Here is a 22558-nt window from a genome sequence, read left to right on the forward strand (position 1 = left end):
AAAACACCCCTTGTTCCTCTTCAGTGCTTGATACAGATTGTAATTTTCCCTCCCATCCCAAGGAGAGGCAGTAATCCCAAGGCTGCGTTCATCAGCTGCTCTCGCCTCTTTAGTTGTTGACAAGCACTCGTTAATAGACAGAAGTTCACTGTTCAAAGACAGAGGCTGACAACGCCAAGCTTTGTTTCGAAACCAAGAATAGATGAGAAAGCAAGTTGACAAGTGATATTTGGAGATGGAAAAAAGACATTTACGCGCTCCACCAGACTTTTTGTGGTATTATTTCATGCATAGAAAACACTAATCAATCACCATTCGCGCCATGACGGAGTGAGGGTGCTTAGCTGCTACAACAAATGCAACTAAAATTTCATTATGTCAAGAGGGGGGCCTGATTATCATTAACATTTCTACTTTCTTTCGCTACAACAAATGTCTTATCATCAGTCATTTCAACAGCATTAAAGTTAAAAGGTTGTTTTTTATTTGTCTTGGTCCTTTGACTGCTTCCATGTGTGGATTGCACCTCCTGACAGTGCCTTTAGCAGAGGCGCCTCTCTCATCTCATGTTGGCATTCATTGACATACAACTCATGAAACACATTAGTTATAAAAGTAGTAACACACCTTTCTTTCTCAATAGCTATTTAATATGATAATGTCTGGTGCTAGAAGCAGCAATAACTTAATGAATGCTCTCTTTGTTTTCACGAGGGGAGGATAAATGGCCTCTAAAGTGGATGTCGGATCTGATTGTAGAATAAGCTTAAATAAAATATCCACCTAATCAGAGCATTGTTAGCCTGCCTGTTAATGGCTTGGAATTCAAACAGCTGCATTATGAAACATAGCTGAATGTTCTGTTGCACATACAACAGATACAATGTCTATGTCAGCCACGCCTTGTAAGGCAAACAGATTTACCAGACTACAGCTACATATACGTCTGTCTAGTTAAGCAGAATAGGTGCACAGAGATTTGAGTAAGACTGGAAAATTATGTGTCTGTCAGCAGCACCCTGGACAGCGCCGTGTGGCCCTACTGACTGAAGCTCTTTGTTCCCGAGCCAGCGGGGGACTCAGAAGCCTGGCTGGGCTCAGGCTTGAACCTGGGCATCGAGGAGGCCTGGCCAGATGGGTCAGCAGATGGGCAAGGAGGCTGAGCCGCCCCTGATCTGCTCGACAGAAAACACAGTCTGGCCACACCCAGGGAGGAAGAGGGAGGAATCAAGAAAAACACAGCAAAAAAGACAGAGGGACAAAATACAAGAGGAGGACCCGAGACTCTTATGTTATCCTCTCACAACAATCTTATTTACTTTTACCTCCAACAGAGCAGCCAAGAGGAGCAAGAGGTTTATGGGCAATCTAGTAAAAAACAGGGGGATTAGTAACCCAGTGTCTGGCCTTGTTGTTTAATCTTATGTATATTAATAAACTGATACTTTACCTCCCTTCATTAATTAGCTCAATGAATGCCAGTCCAGCATTCTTTTGAATCGAGTTCTGCCACTCCTGAAGAGAAAGAAAAAATATTTATTACTCACACAAGGACTGCCCGTGCATCTAAATTACCATAAAGCTAACAGAATAATACAAAGAACACATCAGAAATCTTTGCAAAGCACATCAAAAGTTAAAACAGACTTTGCATCCAATATGCAGCAAGATCATTCGGAAAAGAGTGACAAGAATCACATTTCGTCATGAAAATTTTATATTTGAAACTGCAATTTAGATACAGTTTCATAGCTTGTAATTCAAGTACATAAAAAAAGCATTTCGTTGATATATCCTTTGAGGAAAAAAAATAAAGTGATAGCTATAAAAAGCTGAAATTCTGCACCACATGTAAGACCATCCTTTCTTCCTCTGTGAAAAGATCTGTAAACACAGGAGAGATGTAATTGTGGGATGAAACTGTATCCTCTCGCTTAAATACAGCCATTTCCTCCGTCCCTTACAGTGACAGATTACTGAGCAGGCTCACTGAGCCCTGCAGTGAGTGCCTGGAAGGAATCCGAGTCCTGGGCCAGAGTGCCAGCACTTGCTGTCTCACAACATGCTCTGGAAATGATTAAAAAGCAGTTTGAGCGCGCGCCTTTCACTGTGGGAAATTCAGCTCTCCTGTAACCTTACTGAGGTGCAAATGGAAGAGAAAATAGAGAAGGCCACAGTTCAAAGAAAAAGGGGAAACAGAAGAAAAATGAAAGGAGAAAGGGTTTTAGTTCTAAGGGCTAATAATGTACCTATAACTTAAGGCTATTCACATATATAAAGGAACCTTTGAACATTGTTTACCGAAAAAGCATTAAATATAACTGCTATTCCCAACTGAAAGACTATATGGTGGTATATAATCTACATGCAGAAAAGAGGTACACACTGCTTGTTCCCTGTGAGTGTCTGGATAAGATAAACAGCATTTGTTTAGTATAGTACTAAAATAACTGACATTGACATTATTATGTATGGGTACGTGTTTTTGTACATAGTTGTTGTGACTGACACATACTGGTTCGCGCACGAGTGCACAGTCTGACCCTACGATGCGTTAAGTCAGGGAGATGGTGCTGACAAACTGCTGAGCATCTGGTCTCCAAATGTTCCCCCTGACCCCTTTCCTGTGCTACAGTATCTGCCTGGAATAGGCTGTTGTTGATTTGGAAAGGGATCATGTACAGCCAGACTTCCAAGGTTCCACTCGCACCATGCTCACGTGACAAAAATAAATACGGAAATCAAGGCAGACGTGACACTTGGGCAACACCGGGAAAGTGGCAGCAGGTCAGAGGAGGTAAAGCATGAACTAGTCAAATATGCTATCTTGTCTGAGGTATGCTTGTTGACAGCTGAGATAGCACTTCAGAGACTCTCTTTTTTCTTTTTCTTTTTTTTAGCTGGAGTGCACAACTCCCAGAGGAGGCTGCCTTTGATTGCAGAGATTTAAAAAATCCTCTGCAGCTCATTTGAAGGAAATTAGGCTCGACGTGCAGCTCCTTAAAAAGAGATGTAATTCTTGATGTAAATGCAGACCATGACCACAGTGCAGCACCTCTGGCTATGTAAAGTTTGTTTAGTAGTTTCGCCAAGAAAAACGAAATTTTAAAGATGCACCAATAGTTTGGCCTTTTGGACATGTCTGGTTACAATTAAAAAATAAAAAAGGCTTGACATATTTTTGTCTCATTATTATTAGCTCATAATTACATATCAAGCAGGCATATCCAGGATTACTACTTCTTAGTACTATCCGAGCAGAACTAAAGTCCTATAGTGACTTGCTTATAGCTGAGTTTAGTTTCCACACACTACAACTCATTTACACTGTATTTGATATGATATAAACTGAATTTAGCTTTCTGGGGGAAAAATGCTTCAGTTGGAAAAAACTGAAGACTACAGTAGTCTACTGTATACAAATGAATTTGCTACAAGTGGCTAAAAAGTGCCATAATACTAAAGAGCAGGTGAGTTTGTTGAAACGCAAACGATACTAAGAAGTGTTTGATGCTCACTTGGGGAAATACTGGAATTCTCCATTGTATCTTTGAAAATCCTACCACCTAAAATCCCACAACTCCTGTCCCAGTGAACAGCTTGATGGCCTTGAGAGGCATCTCTCTCTTCCCACTTTCATCTTCCTGAAATTCAGCAGGGCACTAAGTATTTGTGGTGTTTCAATCCAACCTGTCAGTATGCGGGAGCCTTTGCTTTTATCTACTCTGCTTTGCTCAGTTGTACTCTCCACATCTGGAGGCCTTCCATCACTAAATCTCTGTGGCTCCACTCTAGATCCCCCCCTGTATGTTTAAGCTGTTACAAGAAACAGAGCTGCTTGACCCTTTCATTCAGCTGCCCAGACTGAGGAGAGACACATAGTGTCTGCAGCCATGGCCAGCAACATAATGATTGCTGTGATTAGTATGCATAAATAAGAAAAGGCAGATCATTAGCACTAATTTATTCATAAAAGTGACAGGTCACAAAACAGAGAGGGACTAAAGGTCATCTAAGTGCCCTCCTTGCTGTCTTAAAACATTAATGTTAAAGTATGTGAGGGGGCATGTCAAAGATGGCATTTTATTGTGATAAAAGCTCACCCTGCATCTGACAAGACTCGCTGTGCTTTCTAAAACCAGCTGAGATTCAATATGTGCTACCAAAGACATCAATTATGAGCTCTTTGCACTGCAGTTATTAATCAGATTAAGGATTGTCTCTGCTGCTTCTGACAGCTGGTCAGCACATATGAGCTTGGTTCCCTGAAAAAAGTAATGAAGAACACACTGCTAATTATCTATTTTTACATCAGTTAATTATACCAGCTGGTAACAAAAGTGGAGTATATACATAGAGAGAGTGTATTATAAGGATGAAGAGCAATTGTTCATCTTTATCTGAACAGTTTTAGAAGGACACCAAACCGTACAATCTAGTTTCAAGGCCTTGCTGTCTGATCGATATCTCAGCCTGGGTTTCAGCCCGCGAGCCCCTAATGGCAGGAACCTCTGGAGCTGCAGTAATGCTATCTGTGTAACGGGGGGTGGACTCAGACCCTTAACAGCATGCTGATGCTCTCATCTGCAATAAATCCTAAAGCTGGAAAATGCAACTTCCCACAGACAGAAAAGCAGCACAAAAAGGAGCCCATCAAAAACCATCAAAAGAGCAACAATAACTCAAAACTGGCTCCCCCATTTACGTACATTTTTTGGTGGAAAGCCCCTGAATAATGGCCTCCATATAACAGAGGCACAGCTCCCTGCCGAAGAGCCCTTTGGACTATGGATACCATGGAGCACACTTCGTGGCAATCCACCTCCTCAAGACTTTGACCCAGCAGTCTGGATCCACAGAGGCACCAAGTAATGGCTTCCTTATGGGCTCCCGACGCAAGACTGATGGGCTGACAGAAGGTATGTTAAATGTCTCCTGTTCTAACTGCTACATCAGGGCTCTGACCTTCCCTAAAACATGGGCTTAACAAGAGATTCAGAGGGTCAGCTCAAAGGTGATCAGTCACTTGCAGGGTTGGCATGAGGTGGAGCTCATTCTCTAAAGGAGAGCTTGGTAATAAAGCTCTAGGGCGTAGTGAGAAAGTCGGTAGATTCTCAGAGATCAGTGTGTGTCTGTACCATCCGTTTGGACAATTAGCTTAAAGAGGGAAGAGATTAAATAACTTGCTGTCTAACATGAGCCCTCAAAACTGAAGCAAGTCTTAACCATAAATGTGTATACTTTCAAAATATCCACAACTTGGACTGGATAAAGGGTATATCTAATGTGCATGTCTCTGTTTAAAATACATCTTTCAAAGTAAGAGGTGAGTGAACTAGGTTATAGCAATGACCATGTCTAATTTGCCAGTACAGAGTGTCAGCTTATATTGATCTGCAAAGGTTGAAACCAGATCCTTGCACGTCTCCACAGAGTGTTGGCAGAGAGTATGTTATCAAGAGTAGCAGAGTATAGAACGGCCTATTAGACATGAAAAAGAATGGCAGATAGAAAAAGACAAAGAGAGCCTGGGAAGATGAAAACTGTGAAAAAAATGAGAAAGAAAATGCTCACCTGAGAACAAAGGAGCATGACGAGCTCCACCACTGAGGTACTTGACTTCATACACACTAGACCTTTGGAGATAAAGCAGATGAAAAGAAGAGACATTAATCTTGCATGTTAAAGAACATAAGCATACAACTGTTGGTATGATAAGGTGTAATCATTTGGGCAAACAAGATAATATATAAAAAAAGAAAAACGCATAGAGCACAACACCGACATACAGTACTCGACTTGTGCAAAGCTACTGTATATAGCCTCTTTTAGCATTTTTGCCAACCCTCCCCAAATTGTGTTCCCAATTTGCCTGTCATAAAATTGTAAAGGAGAAAAAAAACGACAGAACAAAAAAATACATCTGCAACACATTTACATACGAGCACTCCAACCCCCACACACGCACATCCTTCACACATGCCACACGCTCACAGAAGACATTCACAGCTTCTTCCCACATCTCCATTCGGTAGACGGTGAGCCGCTGAAGCAGACAACTCTCTAATGAAACATGGGCAGGTGTGAAAAGCTCATTTGTAGAAACAATGGCTGCAACTGGTCTCGTATTCTGCACCTCCAGCCCTTCTGCTGCACTCGGCGAGAACCATTAAAGGTGCAATCATTAATAAAGCAAAGAAAGGAACTCTATAGTACTCATTATAGGCAGGCAGAGTAAAAACACCTATGCCCCATGGATGTTGTTGTTTCATGGATGATGGGGAATCCACCAAAGAAGATTTCTAGGAACTTTAAGTTTTTCACAGTACAAATACTTAAAAACAAAATAGTATTCATGTAGTTGTAATGATGGCTTATTTAATAAAATTATTAATAGCAAAATAGTTTTGCATTATACTTAAAAGCAGAGTTATCTTTGATATTATTCGGTTTTATAAAGTATGCAAAAAGCACCTGAAGACACGGGTATAAAGAATAGCCTAATTATACAGAATAGCTTAATGAGAAATGCACGAGTGTCTGCTGTAATAGCACAGAAAACAATAAATAAAACAATCACATGTGTGTCCAAGGTACAATTTGCTGTCCACATGTAAACACAGCAGCAGACCTACCTCCAAAAGTCCAAACACTAAAACTGCAGTAACATTTACATTGGTTGACATGCCTGTTAAGTATGGGCACCGTTTGATAACAATGATATATACTGATAATATTAATGCACTTGTGTATTTGTAAACTATGATATGTAAACATAACATATTAATATATTTTATAAATATGAATTTAATTCTAATTACATGACGTTTCCCTTCATGGCTTTTTATTTATTTCTATTTATGTTTTATTATTTTCTGTAATATATATAGCATATGAGTTGGATGCTTATATTAGACATGTGCAATGGGCTCAGGCCTCAGTCTGCTCTAAATCTTCTTCAGGCAGTTTTTTTTTCTTTTTGCTGTTTTTTTGTTTGTTTGTTTTTTTTATCTTGGCTCTGTGTGATGTCAGTGCAGTGGTTATCCCTAATATAAACATCTCAGCCACACAGCTCTGGCTCTAAGCTTCTGTTTGCATGAAACAGCCAATCAGAAAAAAGTTCACTGCCACCCTCGATGTCAGCAAAGGGAGAGGAGCTGAAACTGATTGTTTTAATAAAATAATGAACAGAGGGGCTGCAAAAAGACCTGAGAGCACTGAGATTAATAGGGATTATTTTGAACTTTGAATTTGAATTGTACAAGGGTGGAAAGCCAGGAACGAGCATAAATGGTCCCCTTTAAAGGTCAACTAGACAAAATTCAGCGGAAATGGTTTTACTTGTGTGATTAAATGGTATAATCTAACACAGAATGCAAAATATTCAAACCCTGGATGGATGGATCTTTTGGTCACTGATTCTCCATTGAGTTCTATTCATGAGCAGAGACTGTCCAAGGGAACATATTGTAAATACTCTAAGAGGATGTGACCCTTCACTTGTACACAGAGTGCCACAGTTGACCTCTTGTTATAGCAGTGACACGCTAAGCCATAAGTCAGTCCGGACTGACACAGTAGTCAGGTGGCCAACTGACCCTGGCCTTGTGCTGGTAGACAAACTAAATGCATTCTATTTAAACATGGCCTGCCAGTCCTTTCCTGTAAACAGGGCAGGGTTAAGGCATGGGTGAATGTGGCATTGTGGGGTGATGTGCCGGCAAGCTGGGCCACTCAGGGGACAGCAAGGAGCAGGCGGCAGGCATCACAACAGCGGCAGTGTTCGCGCACAGCTCTTACCCAACAACTCCAAGTGTAAAGCTCAGTGTGCACACAACATAATTGCTGCAGTGACCACATGTCTGCAAAGGGGGTGAAGGAATAGAGTGAGGCAAAGGGGCACACGGGGCACAGGAGGGCTTGACCCCGAGCAATCTAAGGAGTGATGGATGACTGGTAATTACTGGTAAATGGAGCGCCTTTGCACTACAGCACAGTATTTCAACTGCGGGCCTGGGAAGGGTCGGGAAGAAAAGTAGATGACGAAAAGAGACGAAGCAAAATCAGTCATGAACAGACTGAAACTAAGATGGGCTGAAGTGGCTTGATAAACTTCCATATAATATAGGTGTCCAAGAGCAAGTGTTGATTCTGTGTATTTGCAGTGTTTTGACTGGTAAACCTGCTCTAATCCCTGTCAGAGTTCACATTTCACAGACCCAGACAGGGTTAAACATGTCTAGAGTGCTGAGGCCCAAGCTGTCTATCTATGACCTTGTTTGTGGGGTTACAGTCTGCAGCCTGAGATCAGCTCTGGTTTGTCAGCTTGGTCAGTCTGCTGACAGACTTTGAGTGAAAGGGTAACAGACATATTCACACTTGTCAAGGCTTTGCTACCTGATTTTTCATTCCTTTCTCCTGACACTGAGTGAGTAGACCAAGCCACATGTGCATAGCATACTCACATTTCTATTTACTTATGTATATATGTATGATATACGGCTGACTTGGAGGAAACCATGCTTGTTTGTGGAACTTAACTGGTTGGAATGGAAACATTTTTAAAAAGGAGTCCGTAATACCTCAAATGTCCTTTTCATGAGCGCAGAAAGTACTTAATGCATCATTTCACCATTCATTTCGACAAGACTAGTTATATCAAATAAAGAAGACCCTTCTTATCATTAAACATGCCAAAGCTGATTATTTTTAAAAGCTTAAATTAGATGACAATAAAAGATGCTAATAAAAAGATCCATAAAATTTCAGATCCAACATTGCAAAACAACAAAAACCCTAACTAAATGCAATGTTATTCAAAACATTAAAATATTGGAAATGCATTTTTTAAATCAACTGGTTGTGTAAACAGTTAATGAATAAAGTATGCCCCTGGAGAAAAGTGGACAATGGTGGTCAGTAAATGTGGGTCAAAGTATTTCTCTAGCAGGGCTTAAATAACAGTCACAAGAGTGCGTTCTGGCAGCATCCTGTCATTCTCTGCCAGTGTCCACCAGTGTCGGTTAGGTTACCAGCAAAAGAAAAGACTTTTGCAATCCGCATTCAGAGAAAGCATTTTGGGTGCAAGTTGAGAGAGCGGAGACCACCCGCGTATGTTTTGGACTACACACAAACAGACAAACATCTGCAAACACACACAGTCTCACTCGTGCGCGTGCTGACTGCGGTGGCCCTGTTTTCTTGTGAATACAAGCCAAAACAAGCCTGGGGAATAGAGTGGTAGTGCACACACATGTAGGCATAGAGCCCTGAGGTTAGGCACAAGTAGCACTGTGAGAGGCTGCCAACCTGAGGCTTGAGGAAGGGACTGGAAAGCTTCACGCAGCCACCAGGAAATAGAGTGGAGTGCAGCAAAGAGATTTCACACTTCTGCAAACACTATGCACAACCAAACCAGTCAGTGCAGCTCTATTTGTAAAGTGACTGCTGTAATACCGTTTTAAAATAAAATAATTAATGCCATTAAACCTCGTGGCTGCACAGAGGCACGTCTAGGTCAAACATTCAAGAGTACATTTTAATAGCAACAAAAATGACTACGGTAATACAGAAACATTTAAGCACTTATACTTCATTGTAATAAAAATGTGCGTGCATATAGATTTTACTGTGCACAAAAAGGTTAAAGCTTACCCTGAAATTAAAAAAAAAAAAAGATTTCAAAATCCCTTCTAGTACAATGTGAGTTGGAAAGAGTGAGTTGGAAATTTCATCTTATTTTGGCACTAAAAATAATGCAATGAGGTGGCAAAGGCTACCAACATTTAGTTCAAAATGAGATTGGTTTGACAGTGAAATGCTGATGGTTACAAAAACATCTAGGAACAATATGTGGAAAGAATTTGAGAAAAGAATCATGAAGAAAACAAACACACACATGCCACAAGATGAATGAAAGGGAAAACAAATTTAATCAGACCCCCAGCTTGTGTGCAATATCGCAACTCTCCTGTCAATGTCTACAGCATCCAAAGTTTGGCAGCCGGTGGGGTGACTGGGACAAAAATGTTAACAGCGCACTAAGAATAAAACGCGCCATACAACATCTGTACCTTCTATGAGCAACTCTTGTCCATGGCTGCCCAGCAGGGTGCGAGACAGAAAAGGCGCAAAGTCCACAAAGATCTCTCTCAGCAGGGGTGCGACTTTCTCCAAGGCCCTTTCTAGCTTTGTAGTAATGCTGTCAGAGAGCACATCAAAGTAGAAGTCAGAAAAAGAAATTAGACACCTGAATTTCAAAAAGAAAACTTGAAAGAGGTCATTCTTTTTGCTACACTATCAAGGAGCAATAAAAAAAGGAGCAGTGAGAGCCCCACAGTTCACCCGGTGTGCACAGCTAACAGCACTTAGTGTGTAGTCAGACTGTCAGAGTCAGACTGGTGGGTGCAAGAGGTAACCAGCACATTTCAGAGGATGCAAACTAAGCCAGATATCAATGAGATTGTGGCTGCTATCAGCAGAGATGTTAGTGAGTGAAGATTTAATGTTATTAAGAGCCATGTGAACTCACATCTCACTAGCTGTTTGCATTCTTTGTTGTGATATGTTACCAGAGTTGCACTTGAGATCACAGTTGTTCACTGCAGAGGAAGTTCCACATCTTTTAGACAATCACTCTATGCCTCTGGCTGACATTATCTAAGAACCTCGGAAAAACTGTGAGCTGGAGTCATGCAGCCATACAAACTGAGACGGTGTACAAGTAGAGATACAGTATATCTCCTATGTGTACACACACACACAGAAAAAAAAGGACAACACGAGGAGAGCTGAAGCTTGTTTTCCCAGCTAAGATGGACAGAAAGCTGCAGAATACAGAAAAACAGAAAGAGAAGAGGGACGGTTTATGTGTAGTGGAAACCCGCTTCAAGAAACCTGGGAAAACATATTCAGAGAGATGACACACTAGCATAAAGTGCAGGATGCAGGAAGTCTAGGTAGCTAGCATAGATGTCCTTGCCTAAGACACTGTCCTGCACCTCTGGAGGCTGTCTTTAATCCTGTCAGGGAGCTAAAGGGTTTGAGCTCAGGAGGTGTCAGCTTCTGACGTAGTGGATTCTGGTCTACTTCACAAAAGGCACTGAAATAGAGAGAAAAAAAATAAAGAAACCACAGGCAATCCTTCCTTCATGATGCTTTGGGACTTAAAAGTTGGGATCATGAAGTCATTATATTATAATAAAGAACTATGGTAATAATCAGATTTATTTGTTTGATTTCAGTAGACCGAAGCAATCTATTCAGCTCGGCTGTGATCTAAAATATAACACAGGCATCAGTAGGTTCTGTGGTGAGATAGTACCATCATTGACTTCACAGTTACGCTAAGTGATGTCGGTTACTGCTGCCATGGCAACTGAATCTCTATTCCTGTGGCAGAAAACACTGAGGCAGAGCAAGAGAGGAGAGCGAGACTCTGGAGAAAGACCTCGGCTCTCAGCAGTCGGTGGGAGAGTAGATCTAAGGATGTCTGTCACAAACTATTAGAGCGACGGGAGAAGATGAGTCAAGGTCACAGCCAGCTGTACTCAAGGTAATACACATGCACATAAATTAGGACAAACTTTGCCACAGTGTTAACATAAAACCACTATTTTGGTTTTTATATATACATATATATATATATCGATATATACACACACACACACACACACACACATACATAAAATGCAGAAAACTATAGAAAATCTTGATTTAGCACTTTGAGGAAACTTTAAGGAAAGAAACACAATGTAGAAAAATCTACTTTCAGGTAGATTTTATACAGAAGTGACACAGTTTGACTAAATGAGTTTGGCTGAATGGAAGAACTGTGTTGTACCTCATGTTTTCTACTGTGTCCTCAGGCATGGGGGCCACCGTCTGCACGGCCGGCAGATTCTTACTCGTGGCTCCATTGACAAAACTGGAGGAAGAGGAGGTAGAAGCAGCTGCGTCAGTGGCTCCTGCGGGAGGAATAACAGAAGCGAATCACATTAATGCAAGGCAAAAATAATTTCAGATTTATACAGATGGCTGACAAATTAGAGGAAAGACGTCCATTAGGCATCTTATTATGATGTTAAGCCTCTAAGTGCTGCAAAAGCACGCTACGGCACTTGCTTTTGATGATGGTGGTGGTGTGTAACTCATTGGTGCACTTTCTGCCATATGTGTTCAACTGGGTCAAAATATGGTAAGTGTGAAAGCCATCACACATGGCTTGCATAATTTCTGCACTGATCAAACCATTCAGTGGCCCCCTAATGGCCTTTGAATGCAGGCATTGTCACAGTGGAAGAATACCACTTTGAATCAGGATATAAAATTTCATCTCAGCATAAAGGTGACCACCAAACAACTTTGCACTGATTTTTAGTGACCCCTCCCACTAAGTGAACAAGTGGATACAAGAAAACGCAATGCTATGTCTTATTGTGTTTTAACTATCCTTGTCAAGTACCAAGCAGAAATATTTAGGTAACTAAAAATAGACAGTAAAATGTGGTCAATTCAAAGCATTTAAATACTACCACAAGATTTGTTGAAGAAAGAAGCAACGCCTTATTCAAAACCATTGTCTATCTTCAGGGAAATTCCATTAAAGTTACATCCAGTGCTTGTAAATGTTTTTAATGGCACACAGATTGAAATGACTGAAAGAAAATGAAGGAAGGATGGGAGGTTATAAAAAAGCAGCCACAATCTGGCCCCTGACAGTAGACTTCAGCCCAAATTTCAACCAAGTAGAACAAATTATGCACTTTAACTAAATCCAAGTGCAACTTAGCTGGTTCAAACTTGTGCCAGCAGGGACACATGGAACTGTTTTGTTTAGTAAAACGACAAAGATGAAGAATCAACCAACATATCGAACATATCGGAAAAGCTTTAAACAAGCCAAGAAATTTGGATATTGTGACAACTGTAATTTAAAGGTGAAACCTGAGTCAGAGCTTCTTGGCAGCATAGTCGCAAATATAAAATCATTCTGACTGTCCTTTTGAGAGGTCAGACCAGTGAGAATGATATCATGTGGTCTGGGTGAGAGTCTGTGGATTTAGCTGAAAGCACACTTTCACTTGGGTACATTTCTCAAATTCCTTCACAAGGCCTCAGAGAGGAGAGTGATTTGTATTACCATTATTACTATTATTGTTGTTATTATTATTATTACTATTACTATTAATAATAATAATAATAATAATAATAATAATAATAATACAGCACACTAAAAGGTGTTTGAAATCCTTTGTGCTTCTTTGTGTTAAGTGGGGTATTTCAAAAGCCAGAGTACACTGGCCCTGAGGTGAATCCTGCTCAATGCAGCACAGCCTCGGGAGAAGCAATGTGACAGCAAGGGGGGAGAGGCCATTTAGTCAGTCAGATCAGAAGCCATGCACCATAAAAAGTCAGGGTATGCAAATTCACTTTTGGCAAAACAAAAAAAAAAAAAGATTTGTTTTCTGTACAGTTGAAGCAGATTAAAATTAGGGTGGTGTCTAGACAAATCCTGGTGGCTAAACAGCCATTTTCACTCTCAGAAGCACAGGGCTGCTTTGGGGAGTCAAAAAAGGTAAAGAGTGCCATCTAGTGATAGCAAAAACCACCTGCAAGGACATCCAGGATCACATGATCATACACAGTAAAAACACTTTGTTCTATTCCTAGAATAGCATCATTTAACGGAAAATCGGGAGAGGTCAGTAAGATTACAAGTAATTGCAACTTGTAATCTTAATACTGAAGCAGTATTATGTAAATCCTAGCAAGGCTACTAGGACTGAGTGTAGGATTTGAACAACGTGGTTTTAGTCCAGTAACCTTGTTTGTAGCATACCCGTAGTGTTTATCATGCTTTTGGGGGTCGCAGAGGTAGCAGCAAAGATGTTGGGGGTGCTGCCAGTTGTCAAGCCTGGAGAGGTGCTGCTGCTGCTTCCCAGGGTGTTAACTGCTAGGCTGCCAGGGGAGGTTTTCTTCACAGGCACCACCACACTCCTACATCAAACACACACAGAATGTGTCTTATTTATATATGCACCAAAAATGATGCATTAAAAACTAAAATAAAATGACGTTATTAAAAAACACAGAACAGCTACAGGGTGTTGTAATTGCTGCAGGTGTATGAGATTCAAACTGTACATTATAAAAAAAAAATGCTAACACAATTGACTTATATTCTTGATTGAACAGCATTTTAAATATGTTTGGATCCAGAATTAGGCCTTTTATATATGACATTCTGCTTAACAAAAAGAGAGAGTCATTTGTTTTAATAAACAGAAGGTAAAAAAAAAAAAAAGTAACACAGTAACAGTTAAAAAAAAGGATATAAAACTAAAGGAACAAAACAATCTACAAAAAAAATATGGATGAAGCAAGACGCAAGTTTAAATCTTACAGGAATAAAAAAAATGACGTGTTTTTAAATCAATTAAATCAGATGATAGCAGAAAGCAATTAGCATGAGCAAACCTGGTACCAAAGTCATTCATGTTTTAAGGGGGAAAATATCTGCATCTCCTACTCCTTGCAGGGCCTGCCACTACGAGCATGCGGACACATTAGTCAGGGCATTTGAAGGGTAAACATCCTGCCCTGTAACTCCATCTTTCAACGTAATGCATGCAAGGCAAACTTAGACACACATGTACACATGAGGCTTAAGTAAATAAACATGAGAACCAGCCAGCGAGCTACTACATTCCCTTACATCTGCTCTTGCCTCCAGTGGTCCCCTGGTGCAGCCTGGCCTGAAAACATCCCCAAGTCGAACAAAAGACTTTCCAGAAGCAGATTTGGGAATTCTCTACTTGGCGTTTATTCTATCCAGAGCCACAGAACATAATCTGCTTCACAGTCAGAAACTATATGAAGGGTGTAGGCATATTATGGCAATTACTACTGGTTTTACTTTGTGTTCCTAGATAGACAGGAACACAATAGAAAATAAAAATGCAATCAAAGAAACCAAAAACTTAAAAAAAACCCCAGCTACAATCAAAAATAAATATGCACATACGGAAGTCAAAAATTACGGGTGGCTTTTTCATATAAGCTACTGCACAAAACAGAACATGGTATTATGATGAAAGGGACATTGTTTATTAACTTAGGAAATAAAGCATGTTGCTTAGGATGGAAATGACACTTGTGACCTTATGTAATGACAAAAGAAAAAGCACAGGCACACCATTAAACCACCAGACTCCTCAGTTCACATGCAATCTGACTGGCCAAGGATTAAAGATGATCTAGTGAACTTGGCTCTGCAAGAGCTCCCTGACAGAGAAGAGAAGGAAAGCTTGTCCTTATCGGGTCTGCAGTTGGCCTTTGGGTTTGTGAAGGTGCCAGATAATGTCTCGTCCAATCTCCTGCAGTTACTCTCTGTGACACAGGCCAGGCCTTTGCTCTGTCACGAGCTAAGCCTGTTGTCATCTGAACCAAATCCCCAGAATCCTTCCTCCACAAAAACAACACAGACGGTTGTTGCTGTTTTGTATCTACAGTCACAGATCATGTAAAACATGCCCTGGGAAACAGAGTTTGCCTTGGATGCGTTTCAGGCTGTTGGGTAATTTATTTTACTGATTCTGCTCAAAATATTAAAAAGTATGATGTTTAATTTCCCCCCAAAAAATACCTCTCTACTTTGTCTTGACGGAGAGAGAATATTCATAAAGCAGATATAATTGCGCATTAAGCAGAAGGTGCAGCCCTGGTGACAACGACATAACAAGCATACAATAATAAAAATAATAGTGAAAGAAAAAAGCAGTTGAAACTTACACACAGAATAACAGAGAACAAGAGAGCGCCAGGAAAGCTTGAAAGCCTCCTGAAATATTAATATCTCCTGGGATACAGCTGTGCTCTGGAGAACACTGATGACAAGTATCATTTATTGAGCAGATCTTCATAGTTCTCAGTGAAATATCATTGACAGATTTCATGTTTTGATTGCAGGGGATTTTTGTGAATGTCCTCTTGTTTGCCACATTCACCCCTTCCTCACGTTCCTGCAGGGGCCTGCCCATGCTTTGGCATGGCCTGGGCATTACATTAGATCTACAGTATGTTGAGAAAACATGAAACTCTTTCGATGAATAATTCATTAGCCGGGTGCTCATGAATCATGTATAGATTATCTAGTGCATATTTTATTAATAGGATTGTCTTAATTGAGTTGCGGAGAATAAAGGAAGGATTAATCTTGAAATGAATATTAATGAGGTCTGCGGCTGTGAGGGATGACTGCAATGTAAAGTATGACCACAGAAATGTCTCCTTTGTAGATCTAGAGTAGGAATCTAATCTAATAGCACTTTATTCAGAAATACAAGGAATAAAGCAGCGCAAATGTGCTGTGGTAAAATTACACATGCAAATTTAATTTAAAAACAGTTATCGCTGCTCTTCTTCACATGAACAATCAAATATGTAGAGAGGGGACCAATAATATCTGAAATCTGGAGACTTTTAGCAGATGATAAAAGTAAATATTTGATTTTATTTTCATCCATTTAAATACAGCTTTCGAGGACTTTAAACCCCTCCTCTGTGAAAGTGTCTAGCAGAGGGGCCGCTGTGACAGCTGCCCCTGTGCACTCCACTTTCAGCCATTTTTCCCCTCCTTCTTTTTGATGTTGTCTCTCCCAATCTATTTTCATCCTGACAGACAAATGAAAGGTCCGTCCACGGCTGGCAGTTCATTTCGCTGGCAGGTGGCAAACAATTAGACACAGCAAATAGAGGCTGGAGAGGGAGTGACATGAAAAGCATGAGACAAAGTTGTAAATGTGGTCAGGAGCCTTTGTGTAAAAGCATTTCAAAAATAATACACTTTGCCGCGGCGACTCATTTCAGGCTGCCACTTTCCATTAAGGATGTGAGCGGTGAGGACGATGGCTGGCTGCGGTGTGGTGCGTGGCCACTTCTGTTCAATCTGTCATCAACGCCCAGGAGACCCCCACCCTCTAAGCTGTCCAGTTTCCACATACCCCTTCATCTTTTCCCCTATTCATCAAGCTCACCTCAACCCAGCTCAGCAACAGCATGCATTAAGGCGAAGGGAGGCCCCCATTGTTGCTCCTGACCCGGTGGGTCCTCTGCTTTCTCTCTGAGGTCTGAACGCGAAAAACTCTGACCAACTAAGTGGTTTCCAGAGGAAAGGGTTAGTTTTGGTTTGTGCCAAACAAACTTAAATTACTTTGTGAAAAATGATTATTTCAAAACTTTATCAGCCACAGGAAACAGAGTTCGGAGGAACTGATGCTTGAAATCCCTGTAGAAGCAGGTTTGTAAACACACAAATCCAAAAAGATTACTGTGTGGTTTTATCTAATCCAGGAATTTAAATAAACTGCAGCAGACCCACCATGCCTCAGATACTCTTTTTAAACATGGGAATCCTTTGCTTTGTTCAAAGAATACAATACAAGTGGCCTGAAATGAAAAAAAGTGCTGCAAGCTACTTAGAAACCATTAGCGCTAAACTGGATGACTAAGGTAAACCCTGAGGATTTACATCACTGTTCTGCAGCCACTCAAGATGCTGCACACACCCAAACATATCAGCAGAAATCCGCTGATGATTCAACTCAAAGATTTTTTTAGGAAAGATCTTTTCTTTCCTATTATTTCTTAAAAACATGAAAATCAGACCCTTTTGTAATCCATCACAGTCGACATAAAGTTCAAATGTCATGCTTCATCCAGTGATGTAATGACAAACCAATGATACTGTGACTTTCATTTAAAAAATGCAAAACAAATGTTCACCTTGACAAATCTGAAACTCAATAAAGAGTGTTCACTGATTTTCGTGTTGAAAAGAAAAAGGAGGGATTATTTGCAATAATATCTTGGCGCTGTTTAGCTGGCAGAGAAAAACTGAAGCACCATCATAGAAATGATTCACTTCCTCACCTGTCAAAGGAGTGAAACTGCATGGGCAGCATGGCCTGGGCCTTGGCAGCAGGGTCTGGATAAGATAAAGGTTCCACCCCAGCCTCCATGCCCTCCATTGGAGCTGCTACCAGACTCTTCAAAATCTCTTTAACATTGATGCCCTTGCTGGGCTGACTGATGCTGGTGACAGAGGAGGTCGGTTTCAGCACCTCCACACTAGAGGATTCAGACAAGCTCTCCTGGGACTTGTTCACCTCTGAAGAGAGTGTAGATATGAGGTCATTCACGACACTTGTCCCTCCAACGCTGTGGTCCACGTCAGACCCATTAAGGACGCTGGCTACCTGCTCCTCCCCGATCCCAGAGTCTGTGTGGGGAAGAAAGCTTTCCGTGTGGAAATCTTCTGATGGTACAAGATGGTCTTTACTGCATTCAAAAGTTGGAGCTGTTTCTGTAAAATATACACAGAAAACTGAAAGTTAAAAAGGCTGAGACTAGCGTTACCAACATAAATATAGTACATTCATTATAAATGATAAGTCTAGTCATAATTATTTTTCATTTATGACTGACTGAGTCAGAAATAAGTACGGTCTAATGTGTGGTATGTAATGTTTACTGGATAAACAAGTTAATTATTCAAACTGTGTCAATCTCTACACTAAATAGGGCACCATATATCACGCATTTTAAAAACACAGTCAGTAGTCTGACAAGTGTCAAAATAAAATTCAAATAGAATTTCTTGGCATAGAAGAAATTGGTATTTTTTAATGGTTTTTAAGAAGTTAAGTAAATATGATACCAGTATTTGTGAGGACAAATAAATTCCGTGGTTTGGTTTGCAATCGTCCCCAAATAGTAAATTTAGCATGTGTAGAACGAGCCACATGCCAGGACAGTTTCTTACCCACAAGTTCTGATTCTCTGGTGAGATAATGTTTTTCCCCCTCCATGGTAATAAGCATGAATCCTTTTCTTCAGCTTTCTTCAGCCTAAAGTCATGTCTATTTAATAGTTTGAGCTAGTATTCTGCGAATTTAAAAAACAAACAAACACTGCACTGTGCATCTCTACATACATGGGGAACTTAGTCATTAAAATTAGGGTCTATGTATGGATCAAGTCTTTTTTCATTTTTCCTGAAAATGCAGAGGTGCCTCTCTCACTCTCACTGGCTCATCCTGACCCAGTGGCAACCTAGATGCAAGGGTGGCCTTATTAATATTCATCACATGCCCCCTAACGAGGTCAACAGGGCTTGATTTAGCTAGCAAGTCTACTGGCTTCCTGGTCCATCAGACAATCGTCTGCCACATGCCGTCTGGAAAATTCCCCCATTTTCTGGTGAAATTTATGAAGGCGGCAGTGTGCCCCTCTCCTCCCAGCAACCTCTATGATCCCATTCTCCTCTGGTGGATTGCTTGCCTAATGGGGACTGACAGATGGGGCTGAAAATAGCAAGCCTGGCTCCAGTGCCCCAAAAACCCACAGTAGTTGGCCAGCATGCGGCCGTTTTCTCATCTTTTAACTTCTTGCTGCTCATCTTCACTTTCTTTATTCTGTGTGTTAAACTTACATGTTTCCTTTGGCCTCTCTCATCTTCCCGTTTCTTTTATTCTCTTCACCTTTTGTGTGAATTAAAGTTGATGAAGTGTGCTCACTCGTGCATTTCATAATAGTAAGTTGGCACTGCAGCAGACATTGTGCTCAGCCTTTGTAGCCAGCCACTGATCTCCTTTCATGTGACTTAATGTATGATTTATGACTTGAGGCATGTACTTCCTTTCATTTCAAACAGAACGTTGATACCTATTCAAGTTCATAACCACCATCTCCAGCACCAGTGTTCTTGCTTCCACATTTAATTTGCTGCGGTGCAATTAGCAGAGCTCATGAATAAATCATAGGTGAGTTAGTGGAGTGCAGCAGGATATCCCTGTTATTTTATTGGAGGAGCGCTCATAGACTGGCACTAGAAGGACCAAGGACACTTAACATTTGTGTATATCAGACAGTCACTTCAAACTGAGATTAGCTGAGCAGAAAAACAAGTTTAATCAGGGAAAGGCCTGGCATAGCTGTCCACACCTGTGCTGGTTGGTGAGTTGATCTCCTGACGCATGCTGCGGCCTGACTGGCTGCTTATTCTGACGGTCTCACGTTGGGGCTCAAGGATGTCACGGTATTTGGAAACCATGAGGACAGAGATGAAGTATACCACAGCTAAAGCCAGGAACTGGGCTTGCTTACTGTCATCCTGTAAAGAAGTATCACAAAAATGCCACTTTGTATTCAGAATATGCATTTTGACACAATCCACTGCTGCTGTTTTAAACACTTCTCACAGTATCTTACATACAAAGCATGAAAGTCACAGCGAGTAAGGTAAATATTCTCAACATATTTCTACATTTGCTTTGTATGCATGTTGATTGTATATTGTGGATTCCATCCCTGCTAACCTGCAGGGTGAAATCCTCTTTTCACACTCACTACCTCACCTTTGTGACAAACACATGTCTGGACTCACCACGTCACGAAACACCACAGCACGGAGTCGATTGATATCCACATCCTGCAGAAGGCGATCGGGGTCCTTGATGGGAGACAGGTTACTAGGGAGAGTCTCTATGGCTGTCTATAGCAGAGAGACGACAGGACGTGACATGCTACTCCGTTTCATCAAAGCTCACCTTTATGTGTGTTTTTTCCTTTCAGATTATTTTAGGGATTAGAAAAAAGATAACGATCATAGAGCTTAAAAAAATCTGCTGATATGGTGGGTTCAAAGTCAGATTTAGCATCACTGGATGTTCAGATGATACAAAGAACTGTTTGTCCCTCTACGCATGTCACATTATGAGCACTGGTCAAAGTTTTCTCTCACTGGTGGTTCTCATGCTTTTTTGCCATGAATCACTTCAAAAGCTGGAAAACAGTTCACACCCCACGGGCTGCAATTTTTTTTTATCAATAATGAACAAAGACATTTTGATCTGTATTTTATTTTAGTGAATCAAAGATCAGCAGTACAGCATCAAACTCTTGCTTACCCTCCCTACAAAAAACATTTTTGCAACTTTAATGGCAATTTAGCTTTTATATAATTCATTTGGATTTGTAAACAAGGAGCATCAAACAGAACAGGGAACTTTAATTCCTAGCAGCTAAGTCAGGAGACTAGCTGCTGCAATATTTTGGACACTTGAGACAGGTCATATGTGGCATCACATCCTACCTTGCTGGTAGCGTTATGCAGGATTTCCTGAGTCTTGTTGTTGAGAATGGAAGACGTATTTCCCCTTTCCCTGTGTCTCTGCCTGCACTCCAGACAATTTCTAACGGCCACACAACACACTGCGCACAAACCAACACACACACACACACACACACACACACACACACACACACACACACACACACACACACACACACACACACACACACACAGTAGATAAATAGGCTAATTTCAGAGTTAAGTGGAAATTAAATGTTAATAAAAGGCACAAACTCTTTGAAACGAATCAGTTATCTCTGATGACTATTTGTTCCAGGCTGTCAGGAAAGATAGCAGGAGTAAAATCAGCAGGCAGACCGATTTCACACTGAAGCCTGTGATGACAAATTGTATGTTTGCACCAAGGACACTGTGTAGTCTGAAGGCTATTTTCTATCCCCCAGAGCACAACTTATGAGTCAGCAATCAAGCAAACACAGGCTCGCCAACACACAAACCCACAGGAACAAACAGGTACAGACACATTTTGACTGACTTTGTGTTTCAAATACTTCATCCAAAACATCTGAACTATGAATCTTACAGCTGTCCACATTTTAGTAACTCTGAATTTAGGCTGTTATTGCCTTTTTATTTAAATATAATTCATCTGATCTCTATTATATGAAATGTCACATGCAAACAGGCACATGGGCAGAGAGCACCTCACAGGGTCCTATGAGACACTAATGACAGACACAAAGGCTAGCATTTGCAAAGAGAACCTGATCAAACTGCAAATGAATCTCTCTGCTGGCTCTGAATCCCAAAAAATTGACTCATTTTTCACCGATAGAAACTGCAGCAAAAGCCTGAACATTCTCCAATCTAGTATACAATTAGCAAACCATTCCTAAATTAATGACCTTTTTATGATTGTCATGGATTAGAGGATTTATCAGAATATGTGAAGAGACTACCGTCATGGTATTTTCCACCTCATTCACCTTTCAGTATACAATCACTACATAAAGATATGTTAATTTAATTGCTACCTCACTGCATTGACTTTTACTCATTCACATCTCTGGCCACAAACATGTGATCACCATCTTACCAAGTCTGAGGCACTGACGCATCAGGCCACCTGAGGACATGTTCTTTTCAGCCTCGATCTCACTGAAGTTGAGGGAGCTTGAGAACACCAAGACATCCACCATGACCATGAGACGGGACAGGAAAGTGATGGCGGTCTCTGAGGACATGCCCTGTGTTGCCTCGATGTTCTCTAAATCAGTCTTGAAGAAGCAACAAGGGAGACTTGATATATGCACATTCTCACTGCCAGCTGTGGTTAAAATGTAATTATTTAAAGGAAACGTGCAAAAAATGTGAAAAGGTAGGCATGTCACATCTATTAACACA

General features: G+C 40.8%; 1 protein-coding gene and 1 long non-coding RNA gene across 2 annotated transcripts in view; one reads left to right on the top strand and one right to left on the bottom strand.

Moving 5' to 3' along the window:
* The window catches only part of nbeab (neurobeachin b), a 209248-nt gene that overhangs the window by 94531 nt on the left and 92159 nt on the right, over positions 1–22558 (bottom strand). Inside the window, exons 26-36 of the mRNA XM_080889391.1 lie at positions 22251–22431; positions 21155–21273; positions 20447–20554; positions 20005–20173; positions 17932–18364; positions 13841–13998; positions 11843–11966; positions 10982–11101; positions 10074–10201; positions 5575–5636; positions 1451–1515 (exon numbers count right to left, since the gene is read on the bottom strand). Coding sequence (XP_080745517.1) covers positions 1451–1515; positions 5575–5636; positions 10074–10201; positions 10982–11101; positions 11843–11966; positions 13841–13998; positions 17932–18364; positions 20005–20173; positions 20447–20554; positions 21155–21273; positions 22251–22431 — 1667 coding nt within the window. The remainder of the gene's footprint in view (positions 1–1450; positions 1516–5574; positions 5637–10073; positions 10202–10981; positions 11102–11842; positions 11967–13840; positions 13999–17931; positions 18365–20004; positions 20174–20446; positions 20555–21154; positions 21274–22250; positions 22432–22558) is intronic.
* Positions 4856–12016, top strand: LOC308401256. Its single transcript, XR_013972500.1, has 3 exons — positions 4856–4919; positions 11401–11554; positions 11868–12016. It is a non-coding gene; the product is annotated as an uncharacterized lncRNA (long non-coding RNA).

This window comes from Rhamphochromis sp. 'chilingali' (genome assembly GCF_963969265.1).
Source record: "Rhamphochromis sp. 'chilingali' genome assembly, chromosome: 8".
Taxonomy (NCBI): domain Eukaryota; kingdom Metazoa; phylum Chordata; class Actinopteri; order Cichliformes; family Cichlidae; genus Rhamphochromis; species Rhamphochromis sp. 'chilingali'.